The sequence below is a fragment of the Scaptodrosophila lebanonensis genome, unplaced genomic scaffold (assembly GCF_003285725.1).
Source record: "Scaptodrosophila lebanonensis strain 11010-0011.00,11010-0021.00 unplaced genomic scaffold, SlebRS2 tig00000053-arrow-pilon, whole genome shotgun sequence".
NCBI lineage: Eukaryota > Metazoa > Arthropoda > Insecta > Diptera > Drosophilidae > Scaptodrosophila > Scaptodrosophila lebanonensis.
This window is the reverse complement of record NW_022060548.1, coordinates 249,910-270,157: the sequence shown is the minus strand read 5'-3', so window position 1 is coordinate 270,157 and position 20,248 is coordinate 249,910. Positions and strand designations below refer to the sequence as shown.

General features: G+C 38.2%; 6 protein-coding genes across 6 annotated transcripts; 3 read left to right on the top strand and 3 right to left on the bottom strand.

Moving 5' to 3' along the window:
* Positions 1-76: 76 nt before the first annotated feature.
* Positions 77-602, bottom strand: LOC115623647 (saccharopine dehydrogenase-like oxidoreductase). Its single transcript, XM_030518093.1, has 2 exons — positions 286-602; positions 77-226 (listed from the first exon to the last, which is right to left on the bottom strand). The coding sequence occupies exons 1-2, from the start codon at positions 585-587 to the stop codon at positions 130-132; spliced, it is 399 nt and encodes a 132-aa protein (XP_030373953.1). The 5' UTR covers positions 588-602; the 3' UTR covers positions 77-129.
* Positions 603-774: 172 nt separating this feature from the next.
* Positions 775-2,016, bottom strand: LOC115623754 (lipid droplet localized protein-like). The gene is made up of 4 exons (XM_030518289.1): positions 1,681-2,016; positions 1,495-1,620; positions 1,202-1,436; positions 775-1,148 (listed from the first exon to the last, which is right to left on the bottom strand). Exons 1-4 carry the CDS (start codon positions 2,014-2,016, stop codon positions 775-777), a joined length of 1,071 nt encoding a protein of 356 aa, XP_030374149.1.
* Positions 2,017-2,672: 656 nt separating this feature from the next.
* Positions 2,673-4,289, top strand: LOC115623646 (nucleotide exchange factor SIL1). Its single transcript, XM_030518092.1, has 2 exons — positions 2,673-2,873; positions 2,930-4,289. Exons 1-2 carry the CDS (start codon positions 2,720-2,722, stop codon positions 4,069-4,071), a joined length of 1,296 nt encoding a protein of 431 aa, XP_030373952.1. The 5' UTR covers positions 2,673-2,719; the 3' UTR covers positions 4,072-4,289.
* Positions 4,290-7,646: 3,357 nt separating this feature from the next.
* On the top strand, positions 7,647-14,631 carry LOC115623753 (protocadherin Fat 1). The gene is made up of 6 exons (XM_030518287.1): positions 7,647-7,713; positions 9,689-9,987; positions 12,513-13,436; positions 13,492-13,611; positions 13,673-14,330; positions 14,387-14,631. The coding sequence occupies exons 1-6, from the start codon at positions 7,647-7,649 to the stop codon at positions 14,629-14,631; spliced, it is 2,313 nt and encodes a 770-aa protein (XP_030374147.1).
* Positions 14,632-14,994: 363 nt separating this feature from the next.
* On the bottom strand, positions 14,995-17,419 carry LOC115623716 (alpha-1,2-mannosyltransferase ALG9). The gene is made up of 4 exons (XM_030518197.1): positions 17,214-17,419; positions 16,756-17,124; positions 16,216-16,693; positions 14,995-16,157 (listed from the first exon to the last, which is right to left on the bottom strand). Exons 1-4 carry the CDS (start codon positions 17,339-17,341, stop codon positions 15,285-15,287), a joined length of 1,848 nt encoding a protein of 615 aa, XP_030374057.1. The 5' UTR covers positions 17,342-17,419; the 3' UTR covers positions 14,995-15,284.
* A 1,049-nt stretch (positions 17,420-18,468) lies between these two features.
* Positions 18,469-19,598, top strand: LOC115624025 (general transcription factor IIF subunit 2). The gene is made up of 2 exons (XM_030518601.1): positions 18,469-19,075; positions 19,157-19,598. The coding sequence occupies exons 1-2, from the start codon at positions 18,521-18,523 to the stop codon at positions 19,457-19,459; spliced, it is 858 nt and encodes a 285-aa protein (XP_030374461.1). The 5' UTR covers positions 18,469-18,520; the 3' UTR covers positions 19,460-19,598.
* Positions 19,599-20,248: the final 650 nt, after the last annotated feature.

Here is a 20,248-nt window from a genome sequence, read left to right as displayed (position 1 = left end):
CTCTCTTACATTTAAAATAGGCCATATACTTTTGTTTACTTGAATTAAAGGGTAATACAATTGCATAGAAAAGTCGTAACAAATTTGAACAAATTTTATTGCAATCAAAATATTTTGTACAAAAGATTTCTACAAGATCTTATACTTAAAACGAGGATTATGTTTTGTAACTTCTTGCAATATGTGCGTATTTCGAAATGCAGCGCCTGGTGTAAAAACGCCGCCTCTAAAAGAGACACAAAATTATAAAATATACAACTTAAAATGCTTCGAATTGTTGCTTACTTCCCGGGCAAATCGTCGGTCTGTTTTAGAACAGTAATGGCACTCGAAAGCAAAGCTACACAACCAACGCCGAAAAATGGATTCATACCGCAGATTTTGACTTTTAACGTTTTCTCAAACTGCTCCACAGTTGTTTTTCCAGTTGTGGGAGAAGAGCAGCGAGGACTGGGACCTGAGACCACCAACGATTCACCATCGCGATTAATTGAAACGCGCGGTAGGGTGCACCCAGTGGCCTTGAAAGTTACAGAAAAAACAAATTTCTCTGCAGCATCTTTCTCAATGCACTGCTCCGAGCACATTCCCAGGGAGAAGAGTCGTGGATACTTTAATAGGAATTCGCGTGTACCCGGCGTTTGAGCCAAAATAAAAATCACGACACACCAGATGAGCGCGAGAAAGGCAATAAAGTATGTGCTGTGGATGCATTAAAAGTTATATTTTATATGGATATAGAGGAAACCAATATTTAGTTAGATATGTGTATATTTATACGAACGGGAAGGTAATGTAGTTCCTAAACTGTATCGGCGGCTTATCTTCATTGTGGCTTATGAAGTCTTGTGAGGCTTTAACGGCTTGAGCATCAATTAGGGGCTGTGGAATGGCTACGCCGGTAACAACATCCGATTGCCCAATTGGGGATCTGTAGCAGAGTTTTGGAACAGATCGCACATTGGTAGTGATGGCGCTGAGCACACAAGCTGTTGGCGCAGTATATTTATTACAATCGGATATCAGTTCCCTGGCATTGGCCATAGTCGCAATAATAGTATTCCAAGTAGCACAATTAACGAGCGGTACAAATCTGCGACTATCTAGATGACAGTACTGCGAATATGCCTCGACAGTGTGAACTCTACCTGCGATGGAGTGGGCGACCAGTAACTTATAAATTAATTGCATGTAGACTTACCTATAAAGTGGCGTTCAATAAAATTAATGCCCACATCAACAACGAAGCTGAAAAACCCGCACGAGGTTATAACGTATATCTTTTCCGACTCGGCATCGGTATGAAACTGTGCCCGCACCTGCTTCAGAAAGCAAGGCTCGATGCTAGCGTCTATATAGTGGGTAGCGGCTGCGATGCAGGCTTCTATAACGGCGGGGGCATGCTCCTCGTAGGGACCACAGCAGTTGATGATGAGCTACTGGTTTAATCACGCATTAATAAGAAGATATATTATTGTCAGACCACAGATATACTTGACACCCTTGTGCCATCTTAAACAGCGCCTCCTTGTCGTTTGCGTCGGCTATAATTATGGGTATGTCATCACAATTTTGGTCTGTTAGGGCACGAACATTTCGCAAAACAGCTTCCAGGTTTCTCTAGTGGAACCGGCAAAAATATAAATATGGCAATATAGATTTATTTAATCGGACTCTCACTTTACTACGCCCCGCTATTCCCCATTTGAAGCCTTGCAACACGCTTGTGGCATGCAGTACTGTGTAGCTCCCTAATGCGCCAGTTGCTCCAAATATTATTATATCTATTGATCGCTCTGTTTGAGCCGACTTAGAGTTTTCGTACTCGTGCGTCGATCGCTTACGATCTGTAGATTTTCTTGGTTTTTCAGTGCTGACTTCCTCATCTGCGTCTTTTAAATGTGTATCCCTTTTCGTAATGCTGCCATTCCGTTTACCTGAATCGTTCTCTGTGTCCGCTTTTGAGTTTTCGTTCTCAAGTGTCGATCGCCTACGATCTTTAGATTTTCTTGACATTTCAGTCCTAACTCCCTCTTCCTCTGTTTTTTCGTTCTCAAGGTTTGATAGCTTACGATCTCCAGATTTGCTTGGCCTTTCAGTCGTATCTTCATCTTCCTCCTTTTTTGAATAGGTATCGGTTTTCGAAAAGCTCCGTCTATCGGAATCTAACTCTTTACCCTCCTCGTCAACTTTAAAGGATGTTCTACTTTTGTGCCTAGAGTGTCTTTTGTGGGAACCGGAATTGCTCAATCCTAAGGCAGTGCCTCTGGGTTTGCTTTTAGAACGTCGCGTTTCTTCTTCAGCTATGCTGTTATCAGTGTATTGGGAATTCGTAAACGAGACCCGTTTTTCTGGGAAATGTAAATGTAAATAATAAAAATAAACAAATTAATTTTAAAAATGTACTTATAAACGGTACTTTCTTAAATCGAACACATTTTCAAATATTTCCAGGGAAGGGCGATGGTAGTTATTTCGAACATATATTCGAATATTTCCCCAGCTGGGAACAGCGATAACAGTTGATAGTTCGAAAGAAGAGGAAAGTCATCGATTCATCGACTACCAAATATTTATCGGAACGTGTCTAACACCTACGATTACAATGCATTTCCATTTAAAATTTATACGTGCTTTAGTTCTCGAGATTTTAGTAAATCGTTGAAAACAGCCGCAGAGGCAAGAACACTTGGGTGTGAATAAAAAGGAAATTCACAAAATGAGATTTTCGCTGTTTATCGTAACGGTAACGGTGCTGGCAACAATCACAGGTGCTGTAAACGCCGGTGGAAGCGGTGCTGGACCTCCTACCGAAAACCAAACAATAGCAGCAGAATTCGTGGCCACGAGTGAGTGGCAAGTGGTAGGCGATGGTATTTCGTGTCTTATTGCAAGCGCGTGCTGATATTAATGTTAACATTTTCTCCAGATCAAGCCATACCTCGAGGACTACATGTGCGGATAAACTTGCAGACGGGAGTTAAGGAGGCGAAATTGTTAGAAGAAGATAAACGTGGAACACAGATACAAAGCGTGTCTAATAATCACGACGACGACAATGCGGCGCTCGCGATTGATTACAAACCAGACATAATTGAGCAGTCGCTCCAGAAGGCAAAAGAAAGGAAACAATATATGGAACTTCGAAAGGCGTATAAGGAGCTTGAAAAGAATTTCCGAACCGATGGCGAGATTATCGTGCAGCTTTTAGGCCAGTACCAAAACTTTAGCAAGTCTCCAATTGGAGCCGATTCTGAGCTGAAAGCCAAACTAAAGTCTTTGGAAAATCTTGAGTACTTGCTGCATCAAATCGACAACGCCTTGGTTTTTATTGACAGCGGAGGCTTGGACATAATATTACTGCCTATTGTGGTGAACGAAACGAACATTGCATTACGAGTATCAGCTATGCGGGTATTGGGTGCACTTGCTGGCAACAATCCGAAAGCACAAATTAAAGTCTTCGAACGCAATTTTGGTTCTCACTTGGCTCAAGTTCTAATGACATCTTCAAACCGGGAAGAGCTTTCGGCGGCAATGCATGCGTTTGGGACATTGTTGCGGAAGTTTCCCTTGGCACAGCATGTTTTATCCACATCCGGCACTCAAGCGTTAATTGGCGTGGTACGCAGCGATAATGTAGAGCTACGGACGAAGGCGAAAGCTGTTACCTTGATTAGTGACTTGGTGCTGGAAAAGCGTATGGTGCTGGAATCCAACAATGCTCAAGGAGCAGATGCCTCGACTATAGCGCAATATATGCGTTTAGAGTTCGAGCCGTGGCTGCAAACGCATGGGTATTGCACAGTGATGGAGACGGTGATAGCTAAGCAATTTGCTGAATTAATTCAACAGCCTAATATTGTGGAACAGTTTGCAGTCGCGCTAGAGAATACTGCCGGACTTTGCCAGTCGGTCTGGTCGCAAAGTCCGCTCTTACGGCATGCATTGCTAACAATACGAAATCATTTTGCACACAGCGAAGATGAGTACCATGTTGAGATTTCGGAAATAGTAGCCAAAATTTGTCTCAAATTCTATGGCAAGCATAAACCTCATAGCGAGCTTTGAATTGACTTCCATATTATTCGCTAATATTAATAGTAAAACATGATCTTATTGTGAAAATTTTAAATTTAAGAGCAGGCCTGCCCACAGTTGTCATGTAAATATAGTCTACACAGACCAACATGGTCCTATCGCATTAGATTATTTAACTATTAAACAATATTTTAAATATATGTTTATGTAAATATATATTGCAATCCTACTGCACAAGGATAAACTGACCTGCGCCTGTTATGTATGAGAAACAAGCTGAGAAGCAAGAGGGGATCTTTTTCGGCATTTTCCAGTTTTTTGGATCTGCTTGCGATGGTCCGGTTCCTGAAAAGCACTTATTTTTGATTTTTTGAAAACATAATCCAACGTTTTTACTAAATGATTTGTTTTATAAATTTCAAAATAGATGACTAGATGAATTCGATTTAGAAACTTGAGCATGACAGTATTACGTATGTAATACTTAGCTATTTTTCCGCCATTTCTAGAGTTTCTTAAAACGCCGGTTAACAAAACAAGTAGGGGCTGATGGAAATGATAGGCTTATATCTTATAAAAAAGAATAACTCCTTGCTTAATGTTTCTTGAACTAGTTACGTGTACCATCATACTTACAGTGTATTCGGTGTACAGTGTATTTTTAATTCGGCGTGTCATTTAAAAGCTTATAACACGAAATTGGAAGCAGATCAGATATCATGTAGCAGAAATTGGAACGATATTTTTTAAATAAAAATATTGGCTTTAAATTATTATTTATTTATTAATGTCAACAAACATCTAATTAACGCCTCCGACCCGGTGGCGGAATATTATTTGCCCTTCGGATTATTTCAAATTTGCAGCCATGTTGCCAATATTACAAGTGCGATTTAAGAATAATAACAGTTATGAACGTATTGGTAGAAATCTAGCTTGCCATAACGAAACGAAAGAGTTTGTAAAGTTTAATAAGTTAGTTGCTCTGCAGGAAAGTTTAAGTATTATATTTAAAAAATTGTATATTTACTAGTTTTATAATAATTATGTTTTTGTTTTATCTTTTTTGAATTACTTAGTTGATGAAATAGAAATACTAAAGCTAAGACAAATGTTATATTTTTAATTCGATCTTTTATATTTTGGTTCTTTTTACATGCTTTAAAATTAAGCTAATCATCTTTTGGATTTTAGTACTGACTAAAAATAAAAATAAACAGCTTCATATTTTCATGAACGACAACCTTTTGGCCATAAATGTCCTCGACAATAGCCTAAATTTCGGATAATTATCTCCTCAGGCATTGAAATATCTTTGTTGGTGTGATACGCTTTGAATTCATTCTTCATAGTATAAGGTATAAGAAAGAAACCAATAAGGGTGGTGATTAGAGAGCTATTGTCGACCATTTTCAATTCCAGCACTCTATGTTATTCCCATTAACACGCAACTAAAGCACGTCTTGGTGTTCCCAGGACGCTTAATCGTTGCTAGGAGCAATTCAAACGTAAACAGAGAACATTAAAGTAACTCCACAGCGGCACATAAACAAGCTAATTGGGAAAAGTTTAGTTGAGCGGCAACTTTCCAGTGGGAACGGGAATGTCTATAAACAAACTACCATTACCAAATATCAGCCATACATGCATATATATGTGGACAACATAAATGTACATACATTTGTGTATCCACATACATACTTACATATAGTACATACTTGTACATATCTACACACATATATCACAAAGCCATTGAGCGTCGCCGCTTGAGCACGGGCGCGTGCGCAGTAGTCGCTACAGAGGCCGTCGTCATAGTATCTGCTTTCAACCACTGCTTACCGCCGTAGTTGTTTTCCGTTTTTTTGTTGTTGTTGCTGTTATTGTTGTAAGAGCTTCAATCGAAACGCTTGACGAGTGATGTGGAAACATTTTCAACACAACCGGCGGCAATGGCAACAAAACATAAAGTAAAAGCAAAGCAACGCGAAACGTAACTTTCCGAGTCTCTTGTTATGTGTATACATCCATATGTACATATGTATGTATGTACGTATGTATGTATGTGTGGAGAGCGCTTCAAGTCTGGCCAAAACAGAAACAACAACAATAATAAGAAGAGCTTGGAAAACGCACCGGCATAGTCGGGTCTTGCTGTTGCTTCGTTGTTAAGGGGTATTCCCTGCTTTGGCAACGTTATGGAAAATCAGTTATTGTTTTGAGCGTGTGGCAGCATGTAGTAATGACAACAGATCGGATACAAAACATTTCGAAACAATTTGAAAATTAATTGTCCATGATCATATGTAAATTGACAAACAATTTGTTGTGCTCGTTTGTAAAAAAGAAGAGTGAATGAAGTGAAAATAGAAAGAAAAATAATTACTGAAGCAATTGTGTGCAGCAAGCTAAAACGCGGCAATATTGTTTAACACAAGTACTATAGCTAGAATTTCGAAATAATTCATCTGCTATATTAAATATTAAGTGCTTCAAACGGCTCCATTCTAAAATTCCTATATGTGAAAATATACTTAGTATGTGTGTAGTACATGCCTTTTCATATATTAGCTTTGCGTTTGTTTGTTTTTTGCTCTAAGCAACTACATACGAGTACATAAGTGATAAAATAGCTACCGGAATTTTGTTTTGGAATAAATTTAAAACCAGCAACGACGAGTATTGGAAAATGAAAAGAGTTGCACGGGTCGATGACTCGCTTGTGCGCTTCCGGTCAAGGCGTTTTCATTTTCGCCGTGGGCCACACATATTTTGCATTTAACATGCACAGTTTTTAGCTTACTTATGTACTTGTATGTGCCATGCATAAGTGTGCTGTCCCATAAATCTATCTTTACATACCAACGCCACCTGAAGTGTCCGCAAACTTATAACCCCCCGGCTGGCTAAGAAAAACGTGAGACCATATCGGAACTTGCAACAACAAAAGTACTAACAAACGGAACAATAGTGAGGAGTTGGTTCCTTTTGCTTGAAAGCATTCCTATCTTCTTCTGTTACCTTACTTTCTTTGGAAAACATTGAAGAAAGCCCACGCCCACGCCTGTGTGTACTTTTCATTTCTTCTTCATGGCTCATGAACTTTTCTTATCAGAACTCCCCGGATCTGCATAAATGGAAATAAACATATATTGCGAGCGCTTTTTACTGGCACATCAGTGATTAAATATTCCAAAATGTCTAAAAGAGAATTGTAGCAAAGAAAAAGATACAAATTTGCAACCACTTTTCAAACAATTGTTTTTTCTTTTCAAATAAAGATATACAAAATGTTCAATTTATTTCAGTTTTAGTTCAAACTGGTTCCGAATTCAAATGGTCTGAAATCGAAATTTATTTATTTTTTTAAGGAAAGTGGTACATTGCGTGTTAAAGGCACCAAATTCAATTCTGGTTGACTGCGGAAAGAGAAACAGGCCCAATTCATCTTACAATAAATAATTCTAATAGTTTTCAAACAGTTAATGTGTTAATTACACTAAAAACTTGTGAAGACGCGGGTGTATAACATAACAAGATTCTCAAAATCCACTAATTGTCTAAAAAAAAAACCACATATGTGAATGTAACTCCAATATCGGTCCAAAATGCTTGGAAGTATAAGGCATGAGCTATGGATGTACATCTTCTATGCAATTATTTTAGCTTTACAAAGTAAGTTCTGAATCAAATTCATAATATTATTACCAAATAGAATAAGTAGAATATCGTGCAAGCAAACACAGAATGAACGAAATGAAGACCATACTTTTTTTATATGGCCGAAGCCACTTAAGCCAACTATATTGTTAGTGTGTTATTGTTAAAGCCAAGAAAATAAGTCCATCAACGGCGTTCTGGTCTAATGGCTTCTCAGGAAAGAACGATGCCAAAGCAAAGAAGCATATTGCTGGTGCATGTTGAAGGCTCTTAATATGCTCTTAATTTTTAGAGCAATCAATCCGAATTGGAACAAAGTTGTTTATTAAATTATTTACAAAGTATTCTACTCGAGTGGTTCAATTTCAAGTTCCATTTAGTAAAATAATTCGTTTTATTAGAATGTCATACATCGCTGATATTAATGTGAAGACCTTACTAGAATATAATATTTCTTATGGTTGTGGAAATATTACACAAGCGCTCAAAATGAGCAAAATAATTCCTTTGAATCCAATAATAGTCAGCAACATTTTGTCTCCATTGTTTTAAAAGTCAATTTGACAAACGAAAGCGTCGAATCAGTTTAAAAATAACTCTGTAAGATGAAAATCGTTAAGTCCATTTGACATCGCCCCTCAGCATCTCAACATCAGAAAGACGTCTTATTTTGAAAAGAAATTATGCAGCACAACCCATTACGACCGATACACTGATCGACATGGTCATACCTGATATGATATAATAAAAATAAAAAGACACTTTCGTTTTAGCGTACAAAGTAGCATACATTTTGAAACTTTCAGTTCCACGTCGCACGTCTTAACCATTCATCTTTTTGTAGATGTAGTTTCTCTGTTGCACAATTTAATCAGCCCACAACTCATAATTTCAGCTTAAGTTAGAGTTAACTTATTAGGAAACTATTTACCTAGTTATGGAACGGAAATTCTAGTTCACATTCATACTGATGTGTTCTAATTTAAATCTCCAGTGTAATGACAGAACAAATGTTCCAAATATAAGCAAATAAATTGTCAACCACTGTCCCCTTTTGTCATATGCATTGCTCAATGCCCCAACAATTAACCCAAAAAGCAGATCTTTAAATGAAGAGACGTGCCAAGTTACAAGATTTCACTAAGACAGCTTTTTAAGTATCTTTGTACATACTATCATATAGTACGAGTATGTTTGTAGTTTCTTCTTGATATACATACATGTGCTCGTCATTTATAAGAAAATAAAGAGAAATCTTTAGCGGGTTGACAAATTTCTTTATACATATAGAAATTACTAAATATATGTTATTCAATGAACTTTGAGTTTGTAGGACTTAAATAAATACTTGGAGTAATTTCACTATTCATATATAAATGGCTAAAGCAGATAAAAAGTTGACTGCTTTTAGAAATACATATATAGGATATGCTTAATTAATAAGTAGAAAGCAAAATTACGGTTGAATACTGTAAAGTTAGGGTCAAACATGCAAATAATTTGCACACAATTCTCAATTAAATTCCGAAGAAGTTGATAGTTGCTGAAACCTATATTTTAGCATAAAAGTCTTTTTGGTTTTAATTGAAGTAACATGTTATACCTGCACATTATTTGTCTATCTGAGCATAGCCCAAGGCGCCTTACAGCTCCAAATGCATTCAGTGGGAGCAAACATTTGCCATGACTCAGTCGGCCAAGTCGAAATTATAGCGAACTATTTGCAAAAAAGGGAAAAATCGGAAGCTTAGTAGACCGTGTCCGCTGACTAAGACAAGACGGGCAGTAGTGTGGCGTCTTTGTTTTGGACATGCTCTTGTTGTTCCAATTTACTTTTAACACACACACACATTAAATAAACGAAAAAAAGAAGTGGTCTTGAAAACGAAATGAGTGTATTTAGTGTTAGTATATATCTATGTAGTAGTTTGTATGTACGTAATGCTCCTATCTAGTATGTTTGTTTGTACGATATTCCCATTCATTGCAGCGACGGAAAGTGCGATACTCGACTCGCGTTGCTACCTCGAGGGTGGCGGCTCGGCAGAGAGCTTTCTGGCAACAGAAGACCTCGCAGTCGGCTCTGTTATTGGCAAGTTGCGTATTAACGGTAATGCCAACGATAACGGCGATATCCATTTGTCACTGCGCGAGAAAGATTCGCCCGTGGAGATCAATTTGGCCACAAAGGAGTTGGTGCTATCAGTTGAGCTCGACAAGGAAGGCTTACGGGGGCCGTCGTCGATTTATGTGAATGTTATATGCACGAGAAGACATTCAACGGATCCGGTAAGAGAGTACACAACATTAAAAAACAACAATTTGCGATTTCAGAAACCCCTTTCCAATAATATTTTGAGCACAATGTTGTCATAATTAATTTCCAATTTCCTTGCTTGATCATTAAATAGAAGTTGCAGATTAGCTGCTTATGGCTGAACATTTACTTAACTTCCAGCAATAAAATGCCTGGATAAATCAAGTTTCTTGAGTTTTGTTTATATATAAAATATAAAATATTAAATTTAGCAATAACAATATAAATAAATAACTATGGGCAGATTTTAAAAATTGGAGTTCGTAACACAGGTATTCATTTTATTTATACGATATACGATATATTCTATACGAGTAATAGAAAGCAGGTAATATTTTGTTTTCGTAAAATAATTTGGTTACTTTTTTGATTGGATCATAAATGATAAACACAGCCTTCTGCAGAATAATGAACAAACACGTTTCCAGCTTTATAAAAACTAAGCATAGTAGAAGTTCATCCAATACCACTACCAATAATAATTTACAAATCTAAACAGATTAATCTATTTCATTTGAAAAAGATAAATAAATTACAAATCCAGATCAGTTGATTAAATGGCAAAAAATAAATTAAATCAACTAATAAGGTGACCAATTTATTTTCTGCAAGGAAAACGGGCTATACTATATTCATTCTAATCAGCGGACGTATGTAAATTCAAATTGCTTACGGACTTTATATCTTGCAATTCTTGTAATTATATCTATTTTTAAAGATTTAATCTTAATTAAAACTATTTTTCTAAAAAATTAGAAAATTAAATATTATTTAATAAAAATAAACATTGGAATATGAAAAGGCCTTTGGAAATTCTCGCAATTAGTAAAATTTCAACACTAATTCTCTATAGGTTAGAAGAAATAGAAGAATGTTTTCAATATTTGTATCTTTACTTTGGAAATTGGCTCCAGAATCAAGAGCTCTTAGTCAAATTTTGTATCTTAAAGTAAAGATTTTGGAACTACACATCTGTTTTTGGCCAATATGATGTATTAATTTCTTGCTGCGATGAGAGAAATAACGAAATAAATTTAACCCATAGTTTAATGTTGTGATTAAACAATTGGAAGAAACAAATTTCAAGCATACTTTTCTGGTTTAGTTTTAACTTCATTGTTAATGACTAACCAATTAACCCAAATAAGTGTATGGAGTGCGCCCATAGCTTGTAAGAAAACTTCAATTCATTTTTACCGACTTGTGTTTGGGGAACAAACTAGAGCTGTGCGCGTGACTTAAAATGCACATTCCTTAAATCAATTTCATGTCACTATTACGAATTCCACTAAGTTTTTTGTCCCCACATGACCACAAATGAATGGAATTTTATATTTGTTTTATATTTATATTTGGCTGCCAAAAGTTTTAAAATTTAGTAACTTTTCATCATTATTTTCATTTGTGTTATATATTTGTTTTTGGTATTATTGTATTTGTATTGAGCACTAAATTTCTGGTTTTCGAAAACTCTTGGTAGTTTCTCTACCTCATTGACATTTGATTCCTATTGCGATACGGGTATCTTAAACTTTTTCTCATAACTCAGTGTGTTATCAATAATTTTATAACTTAATAATTTTATAACTTTCGTGAAGTCTCGGGACTTGTCAGGGAGTCACGATCACGCATGCATTCGTGCACACCTCTAGCAGAAATTTCATTGTGTAGAACGGTACTTATGTACCCAACACCCAACACTCGCATACATACAGGGTGTGTATGGATGTATTTACATGCATACATACATACATACCCGAGCACGCACTGTCGACACTTGTACGTACGTACTTTTGTATGGATGACTGTGTGAGCACTCTTTTGCACGAAAGTTTTCATTGCGCATACGTATGTTTGCGGTACTCGAGAGCTTAGTTAAAAAGTAAAAACTTATCCTTTTAGACAATGTTGACGCCTATTTCAATTTTAGAGTAAACAAAGCTTTACTTGCACTTCGTGTGAGGGGTTGTGGCGCCGCATGCGGTTGGGTGGTTCAGTGAAGCGAGTGGCCATAAATTAGCCATTAGTACTTCCGCAAAAAAAGTTGAGGGCTTGAGGGCCTAAGACCCCATTTAAATACATATCTACACACTACATACATATGGACATACATACATATATATAAATGTATGTTAAGCTAAACATGCAAAGATATGCAAGTTTTTGTAGGCATGCAGCTTTTCTGTTAATACATACATGCATGGATACATACATATGTATGTATATATATGTATGTATGTATATATAGTTTAAGGTAGAAAGGACGTCACATTTTTTTGAAAAAACGTTGGTCAGGGGATTGGGGGCAGAAGACGCTAAAATACGGCACTTTGAACTCGTGCGGAGGTCACTGACCAGTAAAGCAGTAAAGTAACGCTTGTTTGGCAGCCAAACACACGACCTCACAGTGTTTACATTCTGAGGTTTGCTGGGCTTGTTAGTTAGGCCGTTTAATTACAATACAATTCTCAGCTTACGCATTTCGTTCATCCTACAGAGTTTCGTCATCCCCGTGAATGTGCGCGTTACAGACGTTAATGACAATGCGCCACAATGGATTGGAACACCCTACACTCTTACTTTGTCGGAGGTAACGGTGCCGGGCACACGAATATTACAGGGTGCACATGCGGAGGATGCGGATCAGCCGGGGCCCTTCTCTACTGTTGAGTATCAAGTATTGCCGGGTCCGTATGCCGAATATGTACAGTTCCTTAATCCCCTGGAGGGCACTCTTGTGCTAAAGAAACCCCTCGATTACGAGACTATGAAGAACTTTACGGTGAATTTGCGAGTGCAAGATCAGGGTGTGCCTCCGCGATACTCCGATACGCTGCTGCGCGTGGTCATAACCGATGCTGATGACCAGAATCCCAGATTTCAGCGCGAGAGCTACAGCGGTGAACTGCCCTTAGATGGGCGGCCCGGAGAACTGCGAATACGGCCAGAGCCTATTAAGGCCGTTGATCAAGATGAGGGTATTTGTGCGCCCATACAGTACACAATTGTTCAGTCGCAGGATGCAAAATATTTTCGCATCCATCCACACAACGGTGTCATCACACTCCTAACCCCAATAGGCTATACGGATCTTAACCACGGCGCCACGTTGGTGGTGAAGGCAACTCAGATCGATAACCCGGACCGCTATGCATTAGCTACTGTCCAGTTAACCCGACCGGGCACTCATAGCGACATGAGCGCCCTTTCTTTTGTCCAAAAGCGATTTGTTATGCGGATTCGGGAGGACACAGCCGTGGGAAATCGTATACTGGCCTTGCCTACAAACAAGCCGGGAAAGCATTTAAAATACATCATACCGGATCCGGTCAATTCACAATTTTTTAATGTGGGCTCACTGGGAGAAGTGGTGCTTGCGAAGCCTCTGGACTATGAGAAGATGACAAAGCACGAGTTCCAAGTAAAGCTTTATCCAATAATGTAGTCCTACGTCTTAAACCATAATTTATTTTCAGGTTATGGCTACTGATGGTATGTCCAACAGCACGGCAGAGCTCACGTTGGAGGTGATCGATGTGAATGACTGGGAGCCGCGCTTTCGGGAAACCCACTATGAATTCGTAGTACCCAAGAAGGTGGGTTCTAGACCAACAATACAATGTTGATCCCCTTTCAAAATTGGTATTTTTCTAACAGTTGGTACAGTCGCCTACGGATACCTTTGAGGGCGTCATGATCGGCAAAGTGGAGGCGGCCGATGGCGATCGAAATGACAAATTGGAGCTGTCGTTGAGGGGCCAACACGCTGGAATATTCGAAATCGACGCAATGGGTAACATCTACATGAGGGCGGAGCAGTTGCAGAACCTTAACGAGTCCACAGTCCACTTGATTGCCATTGCCACGGATACTGGAGTGCCTCCGCGCAGCACGTCTGTTCCTGTTACCGTTACTATGGAAGGTTTGACATTAGCGCAATCATCGTGGATGTGGAACAAGAGCATGCTTGGTATGTTCGGCATGATCGTTGGCCTCTTTCTGATGATTATTGTTGCACTAAGCTGCTACATTGTGCGCACCAAGAAGCAGCGCAAGACCAGCCCCGCAGTTGGCCGGAATCGGGTGCACAGCCAAGTCTCTTCGGCCAATCTGATGACGCATGAGAAGTTGTCCGGAAACGGCGTCACAGTTAGCAGCGGAGGAGTTTCTGTTCTTCACATGAAGCACGGCGGCAACGTTACTATGTCCAGTCCCATGAACAATGGACTCCATCATGTGGCCTCTGGAGCGAGTAGCAGTATGACGTTGGGGGAACGCGATCGCCAACGGGAGAGCTACGCGGCGACTGTACGCAGTAAGTTCGTCCAATCCAAATATGAAACAGTTAATTATAAATAATTTGTCTTTAAGGCATTGTTTCACGTGCTTCCGCAAATGGACAACTCTTTGAGGAGGACGAAATCGAGCATGATTCGCTTTCCCAACAGGGACAGATAACGCCGGAAAATAACAATAAGAAGGCATCCGCATGGCAGGCGCAAGCCGATTGTGGTCCTGCTGTCGTCACAACATCCTCAGCAAATAACAACTCCAATCTTCTGGCAGCCACTGATGCTATGGGCTCGTCAGAGAATAATTTAACAGTTTACTTCTAAGTTTGCTTAACTAGCTTAGTTAGTTTAGGGCTGTACATATTTAATTATTAAATAGGATGATAAAGTCGCGTAAGTTATGCCACTCTGTAAATTTAGTAGACCAAATATAGTATTGTAAAGAACTGTGTAGGCCGATTTCTTCGAAAGTTCATTATCAGTTTAAGAATAAACATAAAATATTTTATATTTTTAAATGAGCCACAAAAAGTACTCAATTGGTTGTTGAATCATTTAAACCACAGTAGGTGCAGAATAATTCCTTGGATTTTCGAGAGGTCTGCCGATGTTTGTCTTCATAATTTTCACACTCTCTTTGGAGAACAACTCTTAGTACCAAAATCGACGCATAAATGAAACAATTAATTGGTATTTGTATGCACTCCTTTTTTAAATAATAATCTTTTAGAATATATAAATGCTTAAACACTAGAATGATCTGTAAACAGATCCTGACAACTTTGGTGTGAAATCAAATTTATATCGGATAATGGTAAACATTATGTAACGACATGACACTGCGTGAATCAGCTTAGCTTAACTATTTAATTTTACAGCATGATATGGGAACACAACACAAAGGGGGAATTAAATAAAAAATATTAAACAGATTTTGACGGCACTACGGAAATGTGCTGAAATTTTTTAGTTATCTTTTAACTGCCGTTACGTATTTTTTTCCTTTTTAGTAAATTGAAATTTCCGTATTTAGTATGATGATCGGTTAGGAAGGGTATGTAGAAAGAACGCAGGAACTTGTGTGACTTTTCCTGTATTAAAAAGGGTAAACTCTTCAATATTGTCCAATCCTTAGTACGCTTTGAATAGTTCGGTTCTAAGGACGTGTATTTACCATCATCGAAATCGACTAGAAAATGACACTGTTCATAGTTAAAATACATGCGTTCGTCTTCTTGATTCATATCGTTAAAGTAGGGGTGGACTATCTGTGTGGCGTTGGGTCCATCAGAATAATATGCGGGCAACATGCCACGGAATTCGGACTTCAGGAAGCGAAGACGGAAGTTTGGCGCAGGCAGGAAAAAGCTGCCTGGATAGCGATACCAATCCTTACCAATACACACATTATATATCTCGTCTGCCCGATACTGTGGCGTAGTTTTAAACTGGTTTAGTTCCATCATCAGATCCATTGGCGCATGATAGTTACGATAGAGTGCAAAGACGCGTGAGAGCCCCATTAGCGTACTGGCCACCATAACCACAATGGCGATGAACATACTGTGGTCAAGGTAATGGGCGCCAGCCTTGACCTTGAATACCAGCGATTTAAAGCGGAAAAAGATTCGCTGATAAACATCGACGGTTATAGCTCCGCACAACGATATGAGAGGGTATACTGGGAATAGGAAACGTTCCTCCTTGTGCGGCTGTACGAAGAAGACAATCAACCAAATATACAAAGGGGCTAGCGATATGTAGTGTGGAAAGTTTAAAGTTGATTTCGACTTAGCAGGGACTATCAAGGAGTCCATAATCAGCATAAGTGGCAGCTGTAGAGCCAGTAACTGTGAAGATACCACAGTGTGAAGAAAATTTTAATACAATCCAAAGCATGTAGCTTACCCATATAATGTTGAAGTTTAAAAATCCATTGATAATATAATAGCTCACAGGTTCAGTTCCAAATATATTAGGGCCATGACTGGTAAACACATTGTACCAAACAATGTTCAGTGGCGCAAATGTCAACTTTCCAAAATAACTCGTATCGATGGCTATCATGGGCAGCGCAATGGTGACCGCCGATATAAGCGTCCACTGCGCAAAGGTACGCCAGTCCCGTTGACGCAGCAACATTTCCAGAGCAAGGGGCACACCGATCAGTGCCGCAAACGGCCAGCCGAGAAGTGCTGAAATAGCAGTGAGAAAAATAGCTAGACTGTAACGTTGCCGCCACCAGGCAGCCAACGCAGCACATCCGAAGTACATGGAGAAGGACGAAGGTAAGAGAGCAGTACTGGAAACGAACATTCCGACGCTGAACAGTTGAAATATTAGCCACAGACGACCAATGTGAATACCGAACTCTTGGCAAATCGATCTACAAGTAAACAATAAGTTTATTTTACTTCGCCACTTCGCTGTTCTGAATGGCCCTCTTACTTGTACATGAAACGCTCCATGACGGCGCAGCCGAATCCCAACATACAACGAACCATATAGAAAATAAGTATTGGACTGGGATTAAACAACTTCTGATAGATCCAGCCCGGCACGCCCTGTAACAGAAGATAGGTGTAGGAGCGTAGGCCGAACTGGGGACTGTATTCCCACGTTTGTAGCCCATGGCCATTGATAATGTAGTGCAAGGGCTCCCAGTAGTTAAAAGTCTCGTCGCAGTCAGATATGTATGCCCAGATAGCACTACAAAGACGCGCGCTCACAAAAGTCTTAAAGGCCGTGTGAACACTCGGCATTGCGTTTGCCTTATCCCCCGCAGACGCTGCATTACTAAGAATAGGAGTTTGTTTCCTGCAAAATGTACAATACACATGCATATATTATAATGTTTAAATGCATATACATACAATGTACATATTTATGCATGGTGCATAATTTACCGTTTTTTGCTATCCTTGCTTTTCTTTTTGCCGGTACCGGCGAGACCGTTTAGTTTGGGAGGCTTTTTAGTGATTTGATTGTCCGATTTGTTGGCATTATAACGCGCCCGAGCTGCTGGTGGTGACATGTTCACAACCCCTTTCTCAACTTTTGGCCAGGACAATTTGTTTTTGTTATTATTTTCCCGATCTGTATTTATAGGAGTAGCTATGATGATAAGAAAAAACCATCGATATTTTTTCTACGATGTTTCGCATATACGATAGTTATCGACAGAGCTCATGCCGAGCTGTTTCTGTGACTGAGCTAAACGGTGACCAGTGCTGTCATTTTAGTTTTTTTCCCGCTAGATCTGACTTTTTTTAATGCCAGTGCGGGAAATATTCGAAAATAGCGGGTTGCGGGAATTCCAGCTTGAAAAAATTTATTTAGCCTTTTTCTAGCTTTACTTTATTTTATCCAAATCTATCCAAATCACCTCCAGGCTCTAGCATAAGACGTTTTTTTCTTCTTCGCTGCGTTAAGATAAGTCTAAAGTGCCAACTTTGCACTGCAAAGCAAAGTGTTCGCGAAGTGGAGCGGGTCTTCAGCCAAGTGAACTTAGTTAAATCCAAATTAAGAAATGCGATGAATTTAAATACGCTTAATTCCAATTTAAGCTTTAGTTACGTTTTTGTAAGCAAAAAAAAAAAAAAAATTATATTAATTATATTAATTCATTTTCAATTTAAGATACGGTCTTAATCGTAACACCAAAATTATCCTAACGAAGAGGCAGTGAGTTCAGATGAACAACTGTAGAATTTTTAGCTTGATTTTAATGTGAATTTTCTATTTTTTTTTACAAGAATCTCATATTAATTTTATAAATTATGAATTAAGAATATAGAATTAATATGAAAACATTAAAACAGATATGTATATGTATCGATTTAACAAAGAAAATAGTGTTTTTAAGCCGGCTTGTTTTTTAGCTTATTTTGCCTTGGATTTAGTTTTTTTAGCTTTATTTTTTTGGCAATCTAGCTGTTTTTGATCAAAAAATTATGACAGCACTGACCTTGACCATTTATGGCGGGTTCAATTTGCTTATTGTGCCCAAACACCTGGTGGTGAAATGCTTGCAATCATTTTAAAAATAAAAAAAAATTAAAATATATCTCGATCTGCAGTTATGATGATAAGAAATACCATCGATGTTTTCAATACGATTGCTATCGTTAGAGCTCGAGTGTCACGCTGATTCTGTGTCAGCACTAAACGGTGACAATTTATTGCGGTTCCGTTTTGTTTATGTGAAAGCAAGATGTCTAAAGACGATAAAGAAAAGACACAAATTATCGACAAAGACTTGGACCTTTCCAATGCGGGGCGTGGTGTTTGGCTGGTTAAGGTACCCAAATATATTGCGCAAAAATGGGAGAAGGCACCATCCAACATGGATGTGGGAAAACTCAGAATAAGCAAGACACCGGGACAGAAAGCGCAAGTCTCGCTTTCGCTAACGCCATCGGTTCTTGCTCTAGATCCAGAAAAGAAAATACCCACAGAACATGTTTTGGACGTGTCCCAGGTGACGAAGCAAACTCTTGGTGTTTTCTCACACATGGCGCCCGCATCCGCTGAAAGTGGGACAAACAGTGGTAAGGAGAACTCGACGACTGCGACCACTTCGGACAATGAGAAACTTTATATGGAGGGTCGGATTGTTCAAAAACTTGAGTGTAGGCCGATTGCCGACAATTGCTATATGAAACTTAAATTGGAGTCAATACGTAAAGCTTCGGAACCACAGCGACGTGTACAGCCCATCGATAAAATTGTGCAAAACTACAAGCCCGTTAAGGATCATGCACACAATGTAAGTGCCTGACAGTTACCGATATACATATATTTTGACACCGATTGAAATCAACAAAACATATGTTTTTCGTTTTCGCAGATTGAATACCGTGAGCGCAAAAAGGCCGAGGGAAAGAAGGCTCGAGATGACAAGAATTCTGTTATGGATATGTTATTTCATGCTTTTGAGAAACATCAATATTATAACATCAAGGATTTGGTTAAAATTACCAATCAGCCAATTAGTTATTTGAAGGAGATTTTAAAGGACGTCTGCGACTATAATATGAAAAATCCGCATAAAAATATGTGGGAACTTAAGAAGGAATATCGTCATTACAAGACTGAAGAGAAAAAAGACGAAGAAGAGCATAAATCCGATGGTGGCAGCGACTCCGAATAGGTCATAGTGGATGTTAATGACCAAATAACAGATTAATACATGCTTGGATTGTTTTCCCATACATAGTAGACTTATTTACCTAATGTAATTCATTAAAGGTGAAGTAAATGAAGTCAGATTAGTTTGGCAGTGAACAGTATTGGGCTTTTTTGTGTATTTATACTATTATGAAGTTTTTTTTAGTGCTGGAAATACTAAACATAATTCAGTATTTTTCCTTCCCATGAAGAAGCCAGCTATTTAATAAAAGGTGCGACTTTTGGTTTTCTTCTTTTATTTTTTCAATTTCTTAAAACTCTACGAAAAAAAAACCATACCACTAACATAATCAAATGTAAATATTATACGCTTATATATATGTATTTTTTATCACTGATACACATCCCATAATGTATATGTATGCGTACAATTTATTATATTTACATACATATGTACAATAGAAGAGAAATATATATTGAAAATTTTTATGTTACGAGATCAGGTACTTGTAGTTAGTACTATCAGCTCATATCGATTTCCAAAAACTTTTCCTGTTTAGAGCATGAACACCCAAAAAAAAAAAAAAAAATTAAGAAAAAAACAAAAAAGAAAAAAAAACGCGGTAATGAAATGGAAAATTCAAATTAAAATGTGAATGTTTTATTAAAATAAAAATTGGTGTATGTGATATTTCAAAATAAAAAAATGGCAAGAAAGTAAATTATATTAGAAAAAAATTAAAATGTCTATTGTTTCAAGAACTTGTATAAAAAAATAAAAAGCTACTATTAAAAACTAAAAGCAAATGAA